The sequence below is a fragment of the Artemia franciscana genome, chromosome 5 (genome assembly GCF_032884065.1).
Source record: "Artemia franciscana chromosome 5, ASM3288406v1, whole genome shotgun sequence".
Taxonomy (NCBI): Eukaryota; Metazoa; Arthropoda; class Branchiopoda; order Anostraca; family Artemiidae; genus Artemia; species Artemia franciscana.
The window spans coordinates 16,531,256-16,550,934 of NC_088867.1; the positions used below are offsets into that span (position 1 = coordinate 16,531,256).

Here is a 19,679-nt window from a genome sequence, read left to right on the forward strand (position 1 = left end):
TCCCAAACTCCCTTAAGTTCTTTTTACACCAAAGATTGGTTTAAATTTCACAAAATTCTGCTATCTCTCTCTCTCTCAAGCTAGAATACTGCATTTAGATCTTACAATTTATGAATAACATACAAAATAAGTAATAATCATGACAAATCTTTCCTAAGCATCTGAAAGAATTTAGTCCCCCCCCCAAAAAAAATGATCTTACCAGCGTAACTTTCTTAATTGGGAAAAAGCTCTTCATATCATGCGAAGTCAGTGAAGCATTTGATCGACGAAAAATGGTCTCAAAAGGACTACGGGCCCTGAAAGATTTTAACTGATTAGTTGCATATATCCTTAACTTTAGCACCAACGTAGCATCAAGTATTATCGCTGCTATGAAAAAATACCTGGTAATTTTCGGGTTACTAGAATGGGATATTAAATAGCAGATACCGATAATGACCAAAACTAGGTTCGACATAAGCTCAACTTGGCTTCTCAAACCAGATTTCAAGTTGTTGGACAGAAACAGGATTATCACATTGTCCAATAGCTTATCTGTATCTGTTTTCGATTAGAAGTTGCTGTTCACAACTACATTCACTGTACATCCTAACAAAAACCTGGAATTTAGCTATTTGAAAAACTAAACTAAGTTTTGAGATAGGTCCATTTTTGGTTGTGGGTGAGATTTTAAATCGCCTTTTAAGATGATCTTCAAGAATATTTGGCTCTTTTTTGTTTCAGTGGAAGTTGAAAATCTTTGCGTTCCGTGCGTGTTCAAAACCACATCTTCAAGAATATTTGGCTCTTTTTTGTTTCAGTGAAAGCTGAAAATTTTTGCATTTCGTGTGTCTTCAAAATCACGATTTGACCTATCACGTTTCAACGTTTTTACGTCCTATCACGTTAAAGCTGACTTTAGAAACCCCTAAAACTAGGTAAAGACAGGATTTTATATTTGTTTTATGAACAGGATTTCATGTAAGTCATTTGACGAAGAAGAACAGGTTATCCTATGGCCGAATAATGTGTTTCCTTCCGTTTGATTTAAAGTTGAAAAAGTACACTCGACCAAACAGTGAAACAGGGCTGAAAATAATAAGAGATTGTTTTTTCAGTCTGTTGGTCAAATTTAAGAAAGGCTTTTATACTTTGTAATACAAGAATATCAAACACTTTTCTTTTTGAACCCTCTCAAACTTTTGGAACAAAAGAACATCAAGGAGAAAATTTTAAATAGTTTTATTAATTTCGTACACAATAAATTTTTCTTAAATGAATTTTTCCAATAGCAAAGTTAAAAAAAAGTAATATTAATTTGAGAAATTTCTTACCAAGTAAAGATTCTATTTTGAGACACTTTAAATTTGCAATCTTAATTTCTATTCAGTTCAAGTCTCAATTAAAATTTAAATTGGACTGTCTTCAAACTGCAGTATCAAAAATCTAAGACCATACTTTCTACTTTGATAAATTTATTGATACTTCAAAAAATAGTTATCCCTTCGAGTTGATTCTAAAAGCTAGTCATAGAAATTGCAGAGGCGCCATTTGGGCCAAATCTTGGGGTGGGCACGAACTCCATTTTGGCCCCCCCCAACTTTCACATAAGAAAAAATAACCCAATGTGGAACTCAACCACACTGACCTCTAAGATTAATTATAACATCAAAAATCATAATCAAAGAGGTTAAGTGATTAAACTGAAAGTGGGAAATTCAACCAGACTAAAGGCTGGCCCTCCTCAGCGAGAAACTTTCTTATTTAAGTAAACAATACGTCGGTGAAAGTAATAGGCGTGCAGTAATTTCAAATCAATTGGATAGAATGGATTATGTTGGACAAAATAAATTATTATGGCCGGCAAAGGGCCCTTTGTGGTGGAAGCTTGGGCCCCCTGAAAAATCTGGGGTGGGCATTTGCCCACCCCTGACCCCCCCCCCCCCCCCCCAAATGGCACCTCTGAGTAATTGTCTAGACCTAGACGAACACTTTTTGAACTTAAATAGTAATATTTTTTAAAATCATAAGTTAGTTTGTGAAATATATGATAAGGAGGATGATTTTGATTTGGAAGTAATTAATTCCCCGTTACCATAATTTAACATTCATATATCACCTACTCATTTTTTTACCCACAATTATTTAGGTATACAAGAATATGCTGTAACTATATGAATTTTAGTAAAAATTTATGTTAAATTGTAACCCAATTTCAAGCTGTAAACTGGTTTTATGAGGTTTTTCCGCGATTAAAACAGCTAGACAATTTAAAATGTTAGTATTCAACATAATATATTTTTAAGCAAACGCAAAAAAAGTTGTCAAATAATACTAATGGATATTATTTTTACAATTGCTCTTTATTTTTCTTATTTGAATTGGCGACTTGTATCTATACCAGCTTGAAAGGCTGTTAATATTTACCTTGATGTTCCAACAACCAATTTTTCTTGAAGCCACCTTTTGTTTCTTGAACAAATTTTGAGATTTGTTCAAAAAATTGGTTCTTTTTAGATTTGTTCTAAAAAGTGAACCCACTCACTAGTTTGCTCCCGTCAATTATACATGTACTCTCCTTTTGCAAGTAATTTCAAACGATTTTACAAATATGCATGTTTTTCACAAGTTTCATCTACACTATATTCAAAAACCCATGGTAAGTGCATCATGGTGCCTCGGTATTATATGGTGCTATCATGGTACTATCATATGGTATATCATGGTGCCTCGGTATTATATGGTGCTTTCATGGTACTATTATATGGTATATCATGGTGCCTCGGTATTATATGGTGCTATCATGGTACTATTATATGGTATATCATGGTGCCTCGGTATCCTAGGTGAGGAGTCTAGAGCACAGAAGCCCATAAAGGCTAGTGTGCATTTCTCTCATGAGCCCTGAATGATGGTGATCACTTGGGAATATGAGGGGTTCTTAAGGTTGAGTTTACCATTCCTTATATTTACAAACTTTAATGTTACATGTCCATGGATCTTTCTATTTGGTTAATTGTGCTGTACTGTTTGTCCAAGGAAATTGAATAAGTGGGTAGAGTCAAGGTCTAATTCAAGTGGTTATTTGTCCAATGTACTAAAAGCAGGAAAAACATTAGTTTTTCCCAAAGAATAAATACCTTTAATACATTATATCAGCACCTTGAATTCACAAATTCCAGAGAGGGGAGGGGGACATTAACTTGTCAATATCAAGAAGGGGCAGAAAAATTTGCTTTTTAAATCAATTTTTCAAAAGAAACTACCAAATAAGGCAATTCACCCCAAACCTCATTTTTCAAAATATAAGAATGGCAGGAGGGGTTACAAGTACTTCACCCCTCCTTGCAACAATGAAAAATTTGAAGGAGTGAAAGTTCTGCTGCAGTAAAACCTAAAAGTAGAAAAAAGAAAAAACTGACCTATAGTCATCCCCAGTGAAAGTTTGATAAGGTGTGATTGGTAAAGATGCAGGTAGAGAGTGTCCAGGTGGAACACTGGTCGACATTGTTCTTTTCAAGATCGATTTTCTGGGACTTGATCCCCGGCTGAATGCAAGTGGACTGCTCTAAAAATTAAAATAACAATTAAGCTGGATTAATTTCTACAGAACAATAAAAATTAAGTTTAATTGCATTTAGTAAGTACAGTAAAAATGGTTTGATAATGCAGATGAAAAAATAAAACAAGGAAGTAAATAAACTTCTCCCTTACTTAACAAGTGTAATTGCAAAATCCTAACAAGAATAATAATTTTTTGGCTATTTACCAACAGTAAAATTCCACAAACACATAAGACGAATGTTTTGTAAATATTTTCTCTGAACCTTTCAAAAGAAAAAAAATGGTAAATATAGCTAATAGATTTTGAACTCAAGATTTTGGTTGGATTTAGTGTCTGTATAATATGAAAAAAACTTCGTTTTCTTAAAGAGTTAAAGAGGCTGCGTCCCAAAGTCGAACCTTAAAACGTACAGGAATTAGAAGAGGCAGTTGGGAGGCTGCCGCCCCCCAAACCCCCAGCTTTTAAAGACTCTTTTGTACAGGTTTTTTTTTTTTTTTGGGGGGGGACTTCATTGTTACTAATTACTAGTTTCGGCGCAATGGTTCTCCTGTCCTCTTGTGTTTAACATTTTTCGAAGTTATTCCATTATTCATTCATTTCAATTTTTTGTTAATTAAAAGAGGGCCTTTCCGAAGCCAAGAGCTGGGGGTTAGCAAAAAAACAAAAAACCTGTACAAAAGAGTCTTTAAAAGCTGGGGGTTTGGGGGGCGGCAGCCCCCCAACTGCCTCTTCTAATTCCTGTACGTTTTAAGGTTCGACTTTGGGACGCAGCCTCTTTAACTCTTTAAGAAAACGAAGTTTTTTTCATATTATTTCTGTACGTTTTTCTACAATCCATGGTGGATGTAATTAAATAATTCCTGTACTCCTCGTACAGGAATTAGGAGAGGAACTTGGGTGGCTGCCGCCCCCCCCCGCTTTTAAATCATTGTATAAAATAGAAAAAAAATAGATAGAATGACCTAAATGTTTCTTTTGCTCATAAGAAGCTAATATTCTGTTATCTCTCAAATGATAAGCTGTCCAGGTGTAATCAAAATTTTTTCTGGAATGGAGCTGGATTTTTATGATGCTTGCAGTCATTCTCGCCGTGCCGAGCTGATTATTTTGATGTACTTGAATGTTGATATTCGTAACTTTTAAGAATTTCAAAAATTAACATGGGACTATTAGACTATTAGGACTATAAGAAGACTATTAGGAGAGGCAAACCCCCCGCTTTTAAAGACTCTTTTGTACAGGTTTAATTTTTTTTCATATTAATTCTGTACGTTTTTCTACAATCCATGGTGGATGTAATTTAATAATTCCTGTACTCCTCGTACAGGAATTAGGAGAGGAACCCCCCCCCCGCTTTTAAATCATTGTATAAAATAGAAAAAAAATAGATAGAATGACCGAAATGTTTCTTTTGCTCATAAGAAGCTAATATTCTGTTATCTCTCAAATGACAAGCTGTCCAGGTGTTATCAAAATTTTTTTGATGTTGTGAAAAAAAACCGCCCGTATGGGACTTGAACCCTTGACCCGAGGATTAAAAGTCTCACGCTCTACCAACTGAGCTAATAACTTGCATGTGTGTAAATATAACTTCTCAATAGCTTTTAAAAATTTCAAATTAACATGGGCTCTTATGGAGAGAAATCCGTTAATTAAATAGCTAATGGGTGGTTTCTGGAAAACAGGGAAGGAGTTATCGGATCAAGCTGAAATTTCGCGGATAAGCTCCTGGGCCCTAGGGGACCTTAACTTGTGCATTTCAGCCCGATCGGACAACGTTAAAGGGGGGCTTGGGTTGACAGGTCGAAACTTTCGGCCAGATTTTCCCCATGAAGAAAAAGTTGGAGGGGGATGAAATTTTGCAGGTTTCTTAGTTGGAGCTCGGGCTACGAAATGCATCCCTCCCCATCCGTCTGCGACCACTGGAACCGAAGATCGCTTAACATTGTCGTGTGTCGCCTCTTTATAGAGGCACGAGTGTGCCTCCTTGATAAAACTCGGAGAGCAGAATGCTCCATTTTATTTGTGTGAGCTTTTTTATTATTAATGTACGTAATAGTTATGAATACACTAGGCTTGACGAAATTAATCTACCTTCACAAATTGAACAGAACAGCAATTTGGAAAGGTAGTTTGCATTTGGGCAAACAAAGAAAAATATGAATGAAAATGTTTAGTTTTGGTACTAGGACCTCACAGAATAAAAAAAAAATCGCTATATTTGGCAATATACAATGTTTTTGTGCCATTAGGACATAAATAAGAATGATAAGAGTGTACACATACAGAAAAATTATATTAGGAATGAATGCAAAGGACGCTCTGATCTTCAAACACAAACCAACAAAGATAAACAAGTATTTTTTACTGAAAGTAAGAAGAAGCATTGAAAGAGTAGAAGATTCCCCTCACGAACAGTTCTTTCCTTAGAAAATTTAGCACGGATAATTCTCTGTAGATAAACTCCCCCCCCCCCAATCCCCCAGATTCACTCTTCGCTTAACCGTTTTTCAAATTTTACTAGAAATCTTGACCCCGTGTATGAAACACTCCCATAAAAAATCAACTCTCCCACCAAAAGTTTACTATTCCGCAACTCTCTTGAAGGATCCCCCAAACAATTATGGTTTACTTTGTAAGGAATATACACTAGGGGAGTTTTTTTTCAAGCACTTCTGTGCAAAATTGAAATCTCATTCAAATATTACATTTAATCTCAAGGAATTATCTGAAAATATTCACCTTCCCTGGGAAATACTATGATAACACCCATGATACACCCTCTACCCCAGCGGCATCTCTATCTTTGTACCGGTAAGCAAGACAATGTAAACTTTCATCCTGAACAGAAAAATATTTTCAGTGGTCGTAGGGGTTCTAATGCACCCTAATACATACTACATTAAAAGCGAGACTGGATATTATATTCAGGAACCAAGGTGGCTTCTGGTAATATTCTTAGCAATTAAAAATGACACTATTTCAGTCCAAATCCTGAAATGCCTATTTTAACCATCAATATGAATGGACTGTTACCAATCTTTAGTGTGACTGCACGAATTGGAAAACTCAAAACATAAATTTTGATAGCTTGAACTCTAATTGCCGTGAGAAATAAGAATGAAAGCCTTGTAAATACACTAACAACACTTTAGATGACCCTTAATGACAAAACGCAAAGTGCCTACCGCTCTATCAGCTTCAGGAACAGGGGTGCCAAATAAGACCCGCAAATCAAATGACGGAGCTTGTGATGCCATTCCACTTAAGGAGGGCCTATCTGAAGGGCTTTCAACCGGGGTATGAGCAGCAGAAGGCATATCATCTAGTGCAGCAGGTATAACCTCAAATCTAGATAAACGACGAACGCGAACTGACGTGTCATCGTCGGCTTTTGTTATTTCATTCTCTTCGTGTTTGGATTTTTCAGGGTTTGAATTTTGATTATTACCCACTGTTTTCACTGATGACTTTGGTTTAGATAGAGTAAAAGGAGATGGAGGTGGAGAAATGGATAAGTAGTGAGGAGGTGGTGATAATGAAGCACCATTTTCATTCCCAAAAATGTAGCTTAATTCACTTCGCACCCTGAAAAAAAAATCATGATAACTATGAAAAATAATAAATTTGAAAATACCAGGACAATGAATTATGAGAATCTACAAAAAAGGACCGTTTTTTTTGGACATGGAATCAAAATCAAATCTGTAGATCTGGAGATTACTTATGAAACCTTTGCAGTTGAAAATAAAAAAGTTCCGAGGAACAGAAATTGTCAATGAAGAGATCGAGAAAATAGAACAGGCCGAGTATAACCTTTGCTAGCAGTTAAACTAGCACTGAGTTGGCTTCAATACCAAGTAAACTAAATCAATTATCACTGATTGTAGAAAATTTTTATCAGTAAGATGTTTTGGTTACTTTCTTCCACATTGCATTATATGTTTGTCGTTCATTTTACTGTGGCTGCAGAACTTACATTGTTTCTTATCACGAGAACACGCCACGTACAACAAACCATGGTTAAAAATAGGAGTACGCAGGCCGACGTCAAGAAATTTTAAAATTTGGCCTTGTGACTGAATGCATTGTCATTGCAAATGCAGGTCAAAATGGAAATCGGTGTCGTTGAACAGTACACTCAAGTTGACTTTTAAGGGGGTCAATTGTAACTCGAGAAACGTGAACTTAGTGTCCTGATTTTTTTTCCCTGTAGTCAGTGTGCGAGTCACTGACTCGCAAATAGAAGTACCCTGGATGAGCTACAAAACTTATGTTGTGAATTCAACCCACGACACAAAATCCATGGACTCATCGTACCCATGTACTTCTTTTTCTATCCCCCTTGTATCCCTCACCATGGAGCCTTTCGAGGGGGAATAAGTGTATTGTAATTCCATTTTGAGTTGTATTTTGTATTGTATTGCATTGTATTGAATAAAATTCTTCTTCTTCTTCTTCTTAAACATTCGGGCTTAGTATTTAAATTCCATTAAATTCCATACCATTTCTATTCTACTTATATATATATTTAAATATTCCCAATAATAAAGAAAATTCTGGTTTTTCATTTTTTTTCAACGCCTTTTTGTATAAAAATGCACTTCCAACATTCAGCCAGGTTAAACAATTTCTATCAAATCTTCTTGGGCTTGACTGGTATCTTGAATTAGGTATTGCTTAAGTAAATGAACATTTAAAGGCATAAAGACATGACTTTTTTTTATATCGTAACTAAATAGTCGCCCGCATGTTTCAGTTGGTTTAATGCAGAGATTTTTTATATAGGTGTCTGCCTCATTGTAAATAAAATGCCATTGACTATCCACAATCCTTATTCCAGAGCAATCATGTTATATAAATACTTTACAGGACCTATTTTGCAACATGTTCAACATTTTTGTAACATTGAAAATTTTTGAGCATATATGGTGTCGAGACGAGTAACTCAGTGATTATTGAGGTCTCTTTGATAAACAGCACGTCAGGTAAAAATTGTCCACTTCGTATGATTTAGGATCAAAGCGATGCCAATACTTTGGTTTTTCATCACCCGCTAGAAATGTGACTGAATTTTATTGTATTGAAAACTGTTGATCATACAACTCGCATTTGGTTTTAAAGCCCAAACAGTATTATGAGTCATCCACCTTAAGACTCATTCTTTTAGTAAAGAATTGTCAAAATTTGGTAGCTCAGCCAAAATAAGATCATCAGTTTCGACTGGTTTGTCGATTCGTTCAAAAGGACAAATGACCAATTGAAAATACATGTGTGGTAGTAAACATTTTTCAAATTCAATCATATACATATATGCTGTCTCATTTCTAGATATCTGCGTTTTATCAATATCATTGGTTATTTACTCAGATTTCAATTTCATAGTTCGAAAAATGAGTCTGAAACGATCTTAAATGGACACTTCTGGGACTAATTTATTACCATCAGATATAATGAGTGCTGTTTCTTTTATCTTGGTCAGGATTGCAAACCATAGTTATAAAGGGATCTGGGGGGTCGAAGACGATAAACAATAGCCAAAACACCTTCGAAATGTTCAGTAAAGTAGTCTGTTGATCCGATAAATGTTGACGGTAGTATTTCTCTTTCTCCGACGACTGTATTCTGTTTCGAAGCTAAGTCATGTAATTTTTGGCCAGAATAGTTTTTTGGCTCAATTTATCCATTGAATGCAATCACGCTTAATATAAATATCTGGATCGACAAGATATTGTTGAAAAAATCTTCCACCGAAAATAAAAGCATCAAAACCAATCCAATGCATGAAGGGTGTTAGAGCTTGCAGAGAAAGGCTTTTGGCCTGTAAAGGTCACAAAGCGATACGATACCTAGTTATTTCAAGCCGCGACTTGCATAATCTGGACGACTTGCATAAGGTGTTTGAAGTGACATATCCTCTGTTCATCTTGACCCTCCAGTAAATAAAACAATGGGTAGGTTTATAAAAACGAGAAAGGAAATAATAAATGAAAAGAGGAAAGTAAAATAGGTGAAAAAACGGGGGGTTTGTCAGCCAGTAACAAAATACGAAGATGAAAATTAAGCAAATATTTCGACAAAGACCTCCGCAAAATCGTCCTCAGTGCTCAAAAAAGGAATCTACACGATGGTATGTCTTAATTCGACAACATTTTAACCCAATTGTCTTACAACCATTTCATCTGACGGAAAACTCTGGGCATTAAGCATTAGCAAAGCGCGCGCTGAATGTCGGCATTCAGCAGATTTCGAACATTCACGGTAATAGATGTATGTATGTATATATAGTAATAGGAACCGGGCTGCTTCGCCGCTGGTCACCAGCTCTCGGCACGGGGCAGGCCTCTATACGGGGATTTTCATTGTCACTTGTCTTCTAATTGCATACAAAACAACTTATTATTTTATTAACGTCATGACATCACCACAGGTCTTCTACAACCACCTTGAGAAAAATCAGAATTATTTCTTAATGTTGTGACCTATTTAGATCGTTTTTGTGGCCAGAAATGTCAATTTGTCACTTGTAAGAAGAAAAAAAGAAACTTTGTAGCCGACTTCGAGGCCAGGCCCCATCATGGCGAAACAACAGGCTTGTCTATATAGATTCTCAATGTCACTTATCTTGTAGCCAAAGACAATGTGATCTTCTTCTTGATGTCGTGGCGTCATCATAGGTTTGATACAACCAGCATGGGAAAATACACATTCTTCCTTAAAGTTGTGACCTTTTTAGATCGTTTTAATAGCCAGAAATATCAATTTACCAGTTAAGAAAAAAAAACTATGCAGCCAATTTCAAAGCCAGACTACGGCAATCGGTATGTGGCAGGCTTGTATATATTGATTCTTGTTGTAATGAGAAACCTCCAAATGAGTCAGTTTCGTTTAGTGATTGCTTGTAATTCTCACTGCTACTTTTATTCTATTTGAAACTCTTTCCTCAGGAAAACAGAGGGCTCCCCAAGGAATACATAAACGTTGAAGGATCCCAATGACTTGTTATCAACAGTTTCGTTGTTAGTGACATCTTTGTAGGTTTTTTCTGGTTTTCAGCCACATTTTGTTGGCGTTGAAGATTGTGATGACGCTGTTCTTCTAACATAATATTTCTTTCTTCTTCCCTTTCATTTTTGAATCGTCTTGTCTTCTGACAACACCATTCTTTATTCTTACTCCTTTTTGACACGTTCTGATACTTGCTTTTTCGTTATCACTTTTATTTCTCTAGAAACTTGTTTAATAGTCTACTTTAGCTGCTCAGATGGGTCTTCATTTGATTATCTCAAATTTGACAGTCTTGACTGTTCATTTGTCCTCTTGGCATTATAAAACTGTTTAAAACGATTTTTTTTTGTAAATTGACTACAGAGGCAAATATGACGTCTATTTGCTCTTGAAATGTGGTAACATATATGACTTCATTATCTTTTTTTCTAAAATTAAGACTCTTAGCCAATTTTCTCAAACTTGTGACATATATAAATCTTTTTTTTTACGCAAGAAAATTCTAGGACAACAATTTTCAGAAATATATATATATATATATATATATATATATATATATATATATATATATATATATATATATATATATATATATATATATATATATATATATATATATATATATATATATATATATATATATATATAGTACCGAGGGGCATGGCATGACTACGCAGCAAGCTTATGTAAATTGATTCTAATTGCCACTTGTCTTCTATCCGCAAACAATGTGAACTTCTTGATGTCATGGCATACGCAGAAGTTTGATAAATACAGAAATATATACACACAAACAGTCTGTTTCGAACAATTTTCTTACCTGGTCCTTGCTTCCTCTTGCCATTGAGCAGCTACTTGTAAGCGACGTTCTCTACCAATATGAAGGTCAAGCACTTTAAGAAGCTCCCATCTTTGAATAGAACCCAACAGTATCATGTTATCTATATTAAACGAATATTTAAGTTATCAGTAAAAGCTACACAAAAGGGATCTTTCGGTCTGAAGCTCCAATATCTATTGCAGCCAGCTCCCGTCTTTGAATAGAACCCAACAGTATCATGTTATCTATATTAAACAAATACTTAAGTTATCAGTCCAAGCTACTAAAAAGGGATCTTATAATCTTAAGCTATAGTATCCAGTGCAGCCAGCTCCCACTGTTGAATATCATGCTATCTAATATTACACACTTATTTAAGTTATCAGTATAAGCTACTGAAAAAAGATCTTTTAGCGTGAAGCTGCAACATCTAATGCCAGGGAACCAAACTTCACTCGATGAAAATATCTTATCATGACTTTTCTAAGGATTTGTGATGTCATTCATATGAAAAATACTTTTCCAAAATCATGACCCTAAGCAATTTTCCCAAATTTGTGGCCTGTTGAATCCGTTTTCTCACTTCAGAAAACAATTATGGGCCAATATTTCAAATCAATTCCAGCACCATTTTCAAAAATTTGAAGCAGCTTGGCCCCGGAACGGTTTTGTGGCTGGCTTGAATATATTGATTCTCGTTGTCCCTGTAAAATTCCCCTGGAACCCTTGTCCTCGTAGAAAAATCCCCCCATGGAAAGTCAGCCACCTCTACAGAGAATTACGATTGGATGTATTAGGAGAAAAAAGAACCATAAAAGGGCGGGGAGACTAGTTGCCCTCTAATCTTTTTGTAACTTAAAAGACAAATAGAAATTTTGATTCATGTTTTAATTTACTCTCTCTTGACCTTCTAGGACCAAGAAATAATTTTTTTTTTCAATTTAGGTTTTGTATATTGACGTTGAATTCGAAAATATTTCCCTTGGAATTCAGTCCTATTGAATTCTGAGCGTTCGATTTTCCAGGCTGTAGTCTCTATCATAGCCCATCAGTTTCAAAAATGGCCCAAAATACAAATTCAAAATTGTTAAATTTGAAAATTACCCAAGATCGAATCACGCTGCAGGAATGCACTGCATGGCCGACGCAGGGACCTTAGTAGTCAAGAAGCGTCGTTAATTCTTAAATAATAATAATAATAACTGGGACAATCAATTATTAAAATTAGGAAAGGCCTCATTTGGACGGAAGACGTCATTTGTTACAGTTTTATTCTTGGACACGTGCCTCCATCTTATGTTTTTGTCAAACTTACTAAGATATTACCAAACAGCAAGGGAAATATTGGTTTTGCAGTATCAGACAAGAAAAATCAAAACGTTTTTGGAGCTACATACTGAAACAATTACATTAAATAAAACACATAATAATTAAATAGAATAATACTGAAATAATACAATGAATAATTACAGGGTTTTATTCTTAGACACGTGCCTCCATCTTATGTTTTTGTCATACTTACTAAGATATTACCAAACAGCAATGAAATATTGGTTTTGCAGTATTAGATAACAAAAAAAGTTTTTGTAAAGTTTTGAGCTTATTTTCTAAGAAACACACTAGATAAGGCGTGAACATTAGCATTATCTTTTTATTTCAATCTTTAATTGAAAATTACCTTCTTTTACAAGCCATTTATGTCTTTGGTTTCTCTCAAGTTTGCCGTTTCATTTCCTACATTTTTGTACTGTGGCTGAAGATTGGTATTTAGTTTTCCAGTCTTCTAGACTAGTTAAAAAAGAGAAAACCAATTTTAACAATTCTAAAACACTTACATATGTCATTCTGAAAAGTATTTCAGTTTACTTCATCCCCCCTTCTTTTAATGGTCCCTTAATATGTATAATTCAGGGAAATATATTCCTTGAAACTATTAAATAAAATAAAACAGTTTTTTTTCAACATATAGCACGGAGCATTAAAGCTAAAATTGAACAGAAATTATTACATATCTGAGGGAGTTTGCCTTTTCCTCAAGACCTCTCTCTCTCAATACTTTTTAGTACTTTTAAAAAAGCCCCTTGTTGTTCTATCAAAGCAATCCTTGTGTTTCAAGAGTTGTTATTAAAGAATTGAGAAAAATCCAAACTTCAGCATATAGAGCGAGGTGCTGAGGACCGGGGAAACTCACTCATATACGTAATAATTGCTTTCCTTTTAAATTTTAAATATGCTTCTTACTTTCTGCTGAAAAAACTCAAATTTTTTTTTAATTTCTGATCGTCTCTAAGACAATGCCCGGAAATCCAACTCCACTTCCTTGGTAAAATCCCCCCCTCCCTGCCTCCCACGGAATTATAATTTTGGCAACTCAAACTCGAGGAAAATTTACCTCGGACAATTCCCTTTAACATCTCCACACGTAAAATTGAGTAGGCAAAGAGAAATTAAGATGAATAAAACGAATTTAAAACATGAATTCTGGCAAGTACCCCCAGTATAAAATTTTCAAGAAAAGTTCAGCCCCCAGGAAATTCCCTCCCTATGAAAAATCCTCCTTGTGGAAAATTCCTCATCAGAAAATCCCCCCCAAGTTAAAAGTGTAAGCACACTTCCCAATAACAGGAAGACCTGAGAGGGGGGATGGTTACCCTTCAATCTTTGTAGTCACTTGAAAAGGACACTGCATTCTAATGAGCCCACTCCCGATATTCTAGGGCCATTTGTCCAAAAAGATCGCTCCTGGGAAAATAACAACAAAAACAAACAATCAAAGAATAAAAACAAATAAACACGCATAAGTGATCTTAATTCTGGCAAAAAATACAAAATTCCGTGTTTTGTTCTTTACAAGTTGTCTGATAATCTGAATCTGATGGTTTGATTTTCAGTAAGATTATTTGACTTTTAGGAACTGTTTCCCCTCCGTTTTGGAAATTAGGCAACTTAACCCAGGCTTGTAAATGGGTAACAGAAAATTAATGAATCCTATTTATTTGGTATCATAGGCAACACAATAACACTCGCTAAGTAAAGAGCGATGTAAGCATAATGTATTATCTATTTAATTATTTTTTCTGACCGAGACACTTTGTTTAGATTGACTTGTTGTAAAAACTTCAAAAGAGGCTTATTCAATAAAATCGATTGGAGGGCAGCCAGCCCTCCCCCCTATCTCCATCATTTCCAAAAATACATCCAATCAAAATTTTGAGATTGGTAGTCTGTTCAGCATATTTGAAAGGTCCACTAATTATGTGGAATGGAAGTAAGGGTAATAAGTTATGCCCCGATGACATAGAAGGTTTTTATGGAAGGGGTAGTCTTAAAAACTTTAGAAGAGGCTCGTTTGACTGGACACTGAAAGTTTTAGCTCCCCTTCAAGAGTTAAAAGTAATAGTTGGGCAACTAACCCCCCCCCCCCCGACGCCCTCTTTTCCAAAAACGCACCTGATTGAAACTATGAGATAGCCATTTTGTTCCAAACAGTCCAAAGAATATAGTACGATGAAGAAATAGATTCAGTAGAAATTAATTTCTATAATAATTAAAACTCAAAAGGACCAGATATTATAGGCAGTACAATAGTACTGCCGAAGTAAAGAGAGATGTAGGCACAATGTATTGTTTATCTATTTTTTCTTCTTATCTTATGATCAAGGAACTTCGCATAGAAGGATTTATCTTAGAAACTTCGCTAGGAGCTTATTCGATTGGAAATTGAAAGTACTAGTGCCCTTTCTAAGAGCCAGACGTCATTGGAGTGTAACCGCCCGCCCTCCAAGCCACTTATTTCCTGAAAACATCTCATCAAAATTTTGACTTGGTCATTTTGTTCGGAATAGTAAAAACGTCTAGTAATTATGTCTTTGAGAATGACAACCCCCTCCAACGTCCCTAAGGGCAAGGCCCGTGTTATACTAGCTACACATTATTAGCGTATAAGTTTTTTTTTATGGGAAGGATGGTCTATGAGCTTCAGAGGGGGCTCATTCGATTGGCAATCATAATTTCTAGTGCCCTGTTTAAGAGTTTCAAAAGTAATTGAATCGTAACTAGCCATACCCACCCTCCTCACATCACTTTTCCGAAAATGCATCAAATGGGAATTTTGAAATAGCCATTTTTCTAAAAATAAACCAAAAATCATATTGCAAGGCCTTCAGGTATTGGCACAATCCCCTCCCCAGTCGCGGTGCAAGGATTATAAGCTATGTCCCGTGGTATATAAGGTTCTTATGGAAGGGGTGGTCGTGCAAACCTCAGAGGAGGCCAATTTCATTAGAAATTGAAATTTGTGTTTCCCTTTTAAGATTCAAAAGTGGGCTTAAGGACATTAAGCCCCCCCCTCCTTAACGCTCTCTTTTTTCCAAACTAATCCGATCACCATTGTAAGATGCTCATTTTCTTCAAAATTGCTGTAGACCCTCTGGAGTCCAAAGGCAAGGGTTGTAAGCTATGCCAGGGGGGATGCGTGGTTCATATGGATTGGGTGGCCATAAAAACTTCTGATGGGGCTCATATAATTAGAAATCAGAAGTTTTAGAGCCCTTTTTGAGATTCAAAAGTGATTTGAGGGCGACCCCCACCCCCAAGCCTGTCATTTCTAAAAGCACATCCAACCCAAATTTGTAGGCAGTCGTTTTGTTCATCATTATTAAAAGATCCAGTAATTATGCCTTTGGGGTTGTCCCCTCTCCCCATGTTTGACCTTTATTTTCAGAAAAGACGATGGGCACTCAGGTGAGCTTTTCAGAGAATGTTGAGGGGCGAGATAAACTAAATCAAAACACGAAAATTTGAGGAAACGTTGAGGAAAAGTTGAAATAAATCAAAACATGTAATGTACATAAAGATTGCTGAAACAGATGAATCAGCAATATTTTGGAATGGCTTAGCCTATCAAGATGAAGCTATTGGGGCATCACTAGGGGGATGTTCAACTGACCAAAAGACAAGATGTACCTGCTAATATTGGTATTAATGCTGCTGCAACTACTCTTACTACTGTTAGGTTATTCATGAAGCTGAAAATTTTACAGAATATTGAGGGGGAACTTGAACTAAATTAAGACACACTATGTAAATGCAGATTGTCAAAAGGGCGTATCTCATAATAGATTTGGGTATATTTGGAACTTTCAGAAAATGCTTAAAGGGGAAGATGAATTGACCAAAAGGTAATATGTGCATTTTACCACTAACACTGCTATCACTGCTACTACTACTACTGCGACTAAACTACTCCAACTGCAGTCTGTATTGCAACTATTTGTAAGGCTTAGAGTATTAAGATGAAAAGATTGTCGAAAGGGGGACTACTACTACTACTACTACTACTACTACTGCTACTACTACTACTAATACTACTAATACTACTACTTCTCCAACTACTATTTCTATTGAAACTATTTGTAAGGCTGAGACCGTTAAGACAAAATTTTCCGGAAGTATATGAATATAAAGGTTATCAAAGAGATGTATCGGCGATGTAACATCCAGAATTAGAGACTTCCAGAACTTGATAAGAAGAATATTCAACTGACCAAAGGCAATATGTTAATACTATTAGCTGGTATTAGTAATAGTGTCATCTACAACTAGATCTACTAACACTAATACTACTACTGTGGCTATTATTCAATTATGCCTAAGGGTATGAAGGGGATATTGTCAGGGTATATCGAGCTATGCCTCTATTCTTGCCACACATTACTTGACCTTGAATTTGAATCAAAGCCCCCCCCCCAATAACTTAACGTTCATGATTGAAGGTACCTTCATTCTACCCTCCCTCTCACAATATTTTCAGCAGGAATAGTGGTATGCTCTTTTTTGACTTAATCAGCTTTAAATCTACCTGGCAAGTTTGCTGGGAAAATAGGACACAAGAAGAATAATTTTCATAGGCATGCTCCCTTTCTCTGAGCTCTCTACCTTCACATGTAAGTGTTCAGGCCCACTTGAAACCTTACTAAATGCAGTCAATTCTATTCAAAAATTCCAGACATTGTCCATTTTAAAAAGAGTAGAATCAGAAAGTGTTCTTAACTTCCTATCTACTTTTGCAGCAGTCCATTATTATTTCTTATTCGTTTCTGTGGCTAATTTCTTAGACCAAAATACTTTTCTTTTTGAAACTTAAGAGAGAAAAACGTTTTGTATTAATCAAACAGTGAACGAAACGCAATAAAAGCGTACCAGAAACAAAACACAGCAGAAAACCTTAATTAATTAAAATTTCCAAATATTTCAACTCCAAATCCAGGAGCCTTTATCAACGGGATAAATAAAAAAAGAGAGAGAAAACAGAAACAATTTAAATCATAACACCATAATACCAATCAAAAAACGACAATACGACAAGAAAGAGAGAAAAAAGAACAAAAGACAAACATTTTTATTTATTTGTTTGTCTTTTTGTTTACAAAAACAAATTTTTGGGGGGGGGGAGGGGGAATCTACCAAAATAAGCTTTAAAAAATGCATAAAAAATTTGTTATTATTCAATTTTGCTACGTTTTTACGAGTCGGCCAAACGTTTCGGGGAAGGGAGGGGCTTTCAAACCCTCTACCCCTTTCCTGGATACAGGCTTGGTGTCAATGCAGTAGAAGACTTTAATAGAACGGTGAATATTTTTTGGATGCGTTACTAATTCCAGAAAAATTGGCATCAACATTAAGTATAAGCTACCTACTTGGACTGTCGACGATAGGAAAAGCTCGAATCTTCACCCCTTCTTTCAGTAGATCTCGTAGCTCCTTGAAAGTAATACCTTTCCATATATACTTGACGTCACGCACCATAAAATCTTCTACATATACATGGTATGCCTCTAAAACAAAAGATTGTTACTAGAAGAGAAGCTCCTAAAGAAACAAAAAACGAATCGAAGAGAGAGAGAGTAGCATACTGGTACAGGATCTGTTCTGGAATAGTAAAAGGAATGTAAACTTGAAAAGATATAGAGAAGAAGGACTGACAATTGATAGGGAATAGCCATTAACTTTCAGAGAAAGAACAGAAAAGTGAGAGTGTGCTTATTGAGCTATCATCTATAATGGGGCTTTAGTTGATGTTCAAGCCTTAATCCCCCAAGATAAATTTTTGAAAAAGAATAGAACTTAAAATTTGTTTCCAAAGGCTGAGAGATTTAGGTAAAAATAGACTAAAACTTTATGGTTGTTTTTAAAATAATATTCGACACTTTTTGTTTCATTGATGGGGAATGTTGGCCAAAAAAAGTAAATTTTACAAACTCTCTGACTAAAATACAATTTTAAACTTAAAATCAATGTACAGCACATAAAATAAGTCAGAATAGTACATACGTGTACGAGATGGAAGAATATCTGGCAAATATGGAAGCTTTTTAATCATGATTATTGATTCATACAATGAAGGCTGCAAAAGTCTGGCTACAACATTTGACGCAAGAACAGCAACCAGTATCGGTACTAGATGTTTGATTTGTCCAGTCATTTCGCTAATTACCACACAAATTGAAATTGAATGAGTAACACCAGCAGGAAATGCAGCAGCACCAACTATGGAATAACCTCCTGAAATAGGGGATGCAAATGCTTGTTTTAGCACTTTAGATAAAAATTTGCTTTAGTTTGGCATGGTAATGCTTACACAGATTACAATAAATCTTACAGAATTTGGGTACCGATCTCTCTAGGTTTTATTTCTTACCTTTTTAGATGTTTTAAAACTCAAGCTTTTTATCTAAGAAATATCAAGTATAAGAACCTAACATAATTCCTAAGCAGTTTATGTGGCGCTAGTGTCTAATAAAACTCATTGTTGACTGCAAAAGTCTATGCTCTGCTGAGTGTTCATAGAAAATTGAGGAACAGTATTTTTTGTTCTTGCTAATTCGCTTGATAATGCAATACCTCATGCATTTTGTTTTCCATCCAATCACTTAGGCTGTTGAATATTGGATTCTAATTGTAACTCTGTAACTTCTCCACGTCATCCAATCGTCTTTGCATGGAATATTTAGATTCCATGGATAGGGGTTCCTTCCTAGGATAGGAAGGTATTCCTTCTAAGTTATCCAGTCAATCAAACCTACTTAATGTCAAATCCAAAACTATATTAGTGTCATCATATATGAATCATAAGCATTTTTACTAGTTTGTTCTAGTATGTTTTCCTATTTCTGTTCATAACCGTTTAGGTTGTCAAGGATAGCCTGATATCTTTGACGCAGTGGTGTAATTTCGTCAAAATCCTGGGGGGATGGGGGGGGGGAGAAAAATTTTGAGCCAACATAAAGGGAAAATGACTGTGAA

General features: G+C 35.5%; 1 protein-coding gene across 2 annotated transcripts in view; it reads right to left on the bottom strand.

Moving 5' to 3' along the window:
- The window catches only part of LOC136027032 (chloride channel protein 2-like), a 172,142-nt gene that overhangs the window by 12,495 nt on the left and 139,968 nt on the right, over positions 1-19,679 (bottom strand). For both annotated transcript variants that reach the window (XM_065703946.1, XM_065703948.1), the window contains 6 exons: positions 18,708-18,938; positions 18,074-18,211; positions 11,376-11,496; positions 6,736-7,135; positions 3,405-3,550; positions 203-299 (listed from right to left, as the gene is read on the bottom strand). In XM_065703946.1, the coding sequence (XP_065560018.1) occupies positions 203-299; positions 3,405-3,550; positions 6,736-7,135; positions 11,376-11,496; positions 18,074-18,211; positions 18,708-18,938 (1,133 nt within the window). The remainder of the gene's footprint in view (positions 1-202; positions 300-3,404; positions 3,551-6,735; positions 7,136-11,375; positions 11,497-18,073; positions 18,212-18,707; positions 18,939-19,679) is intronic.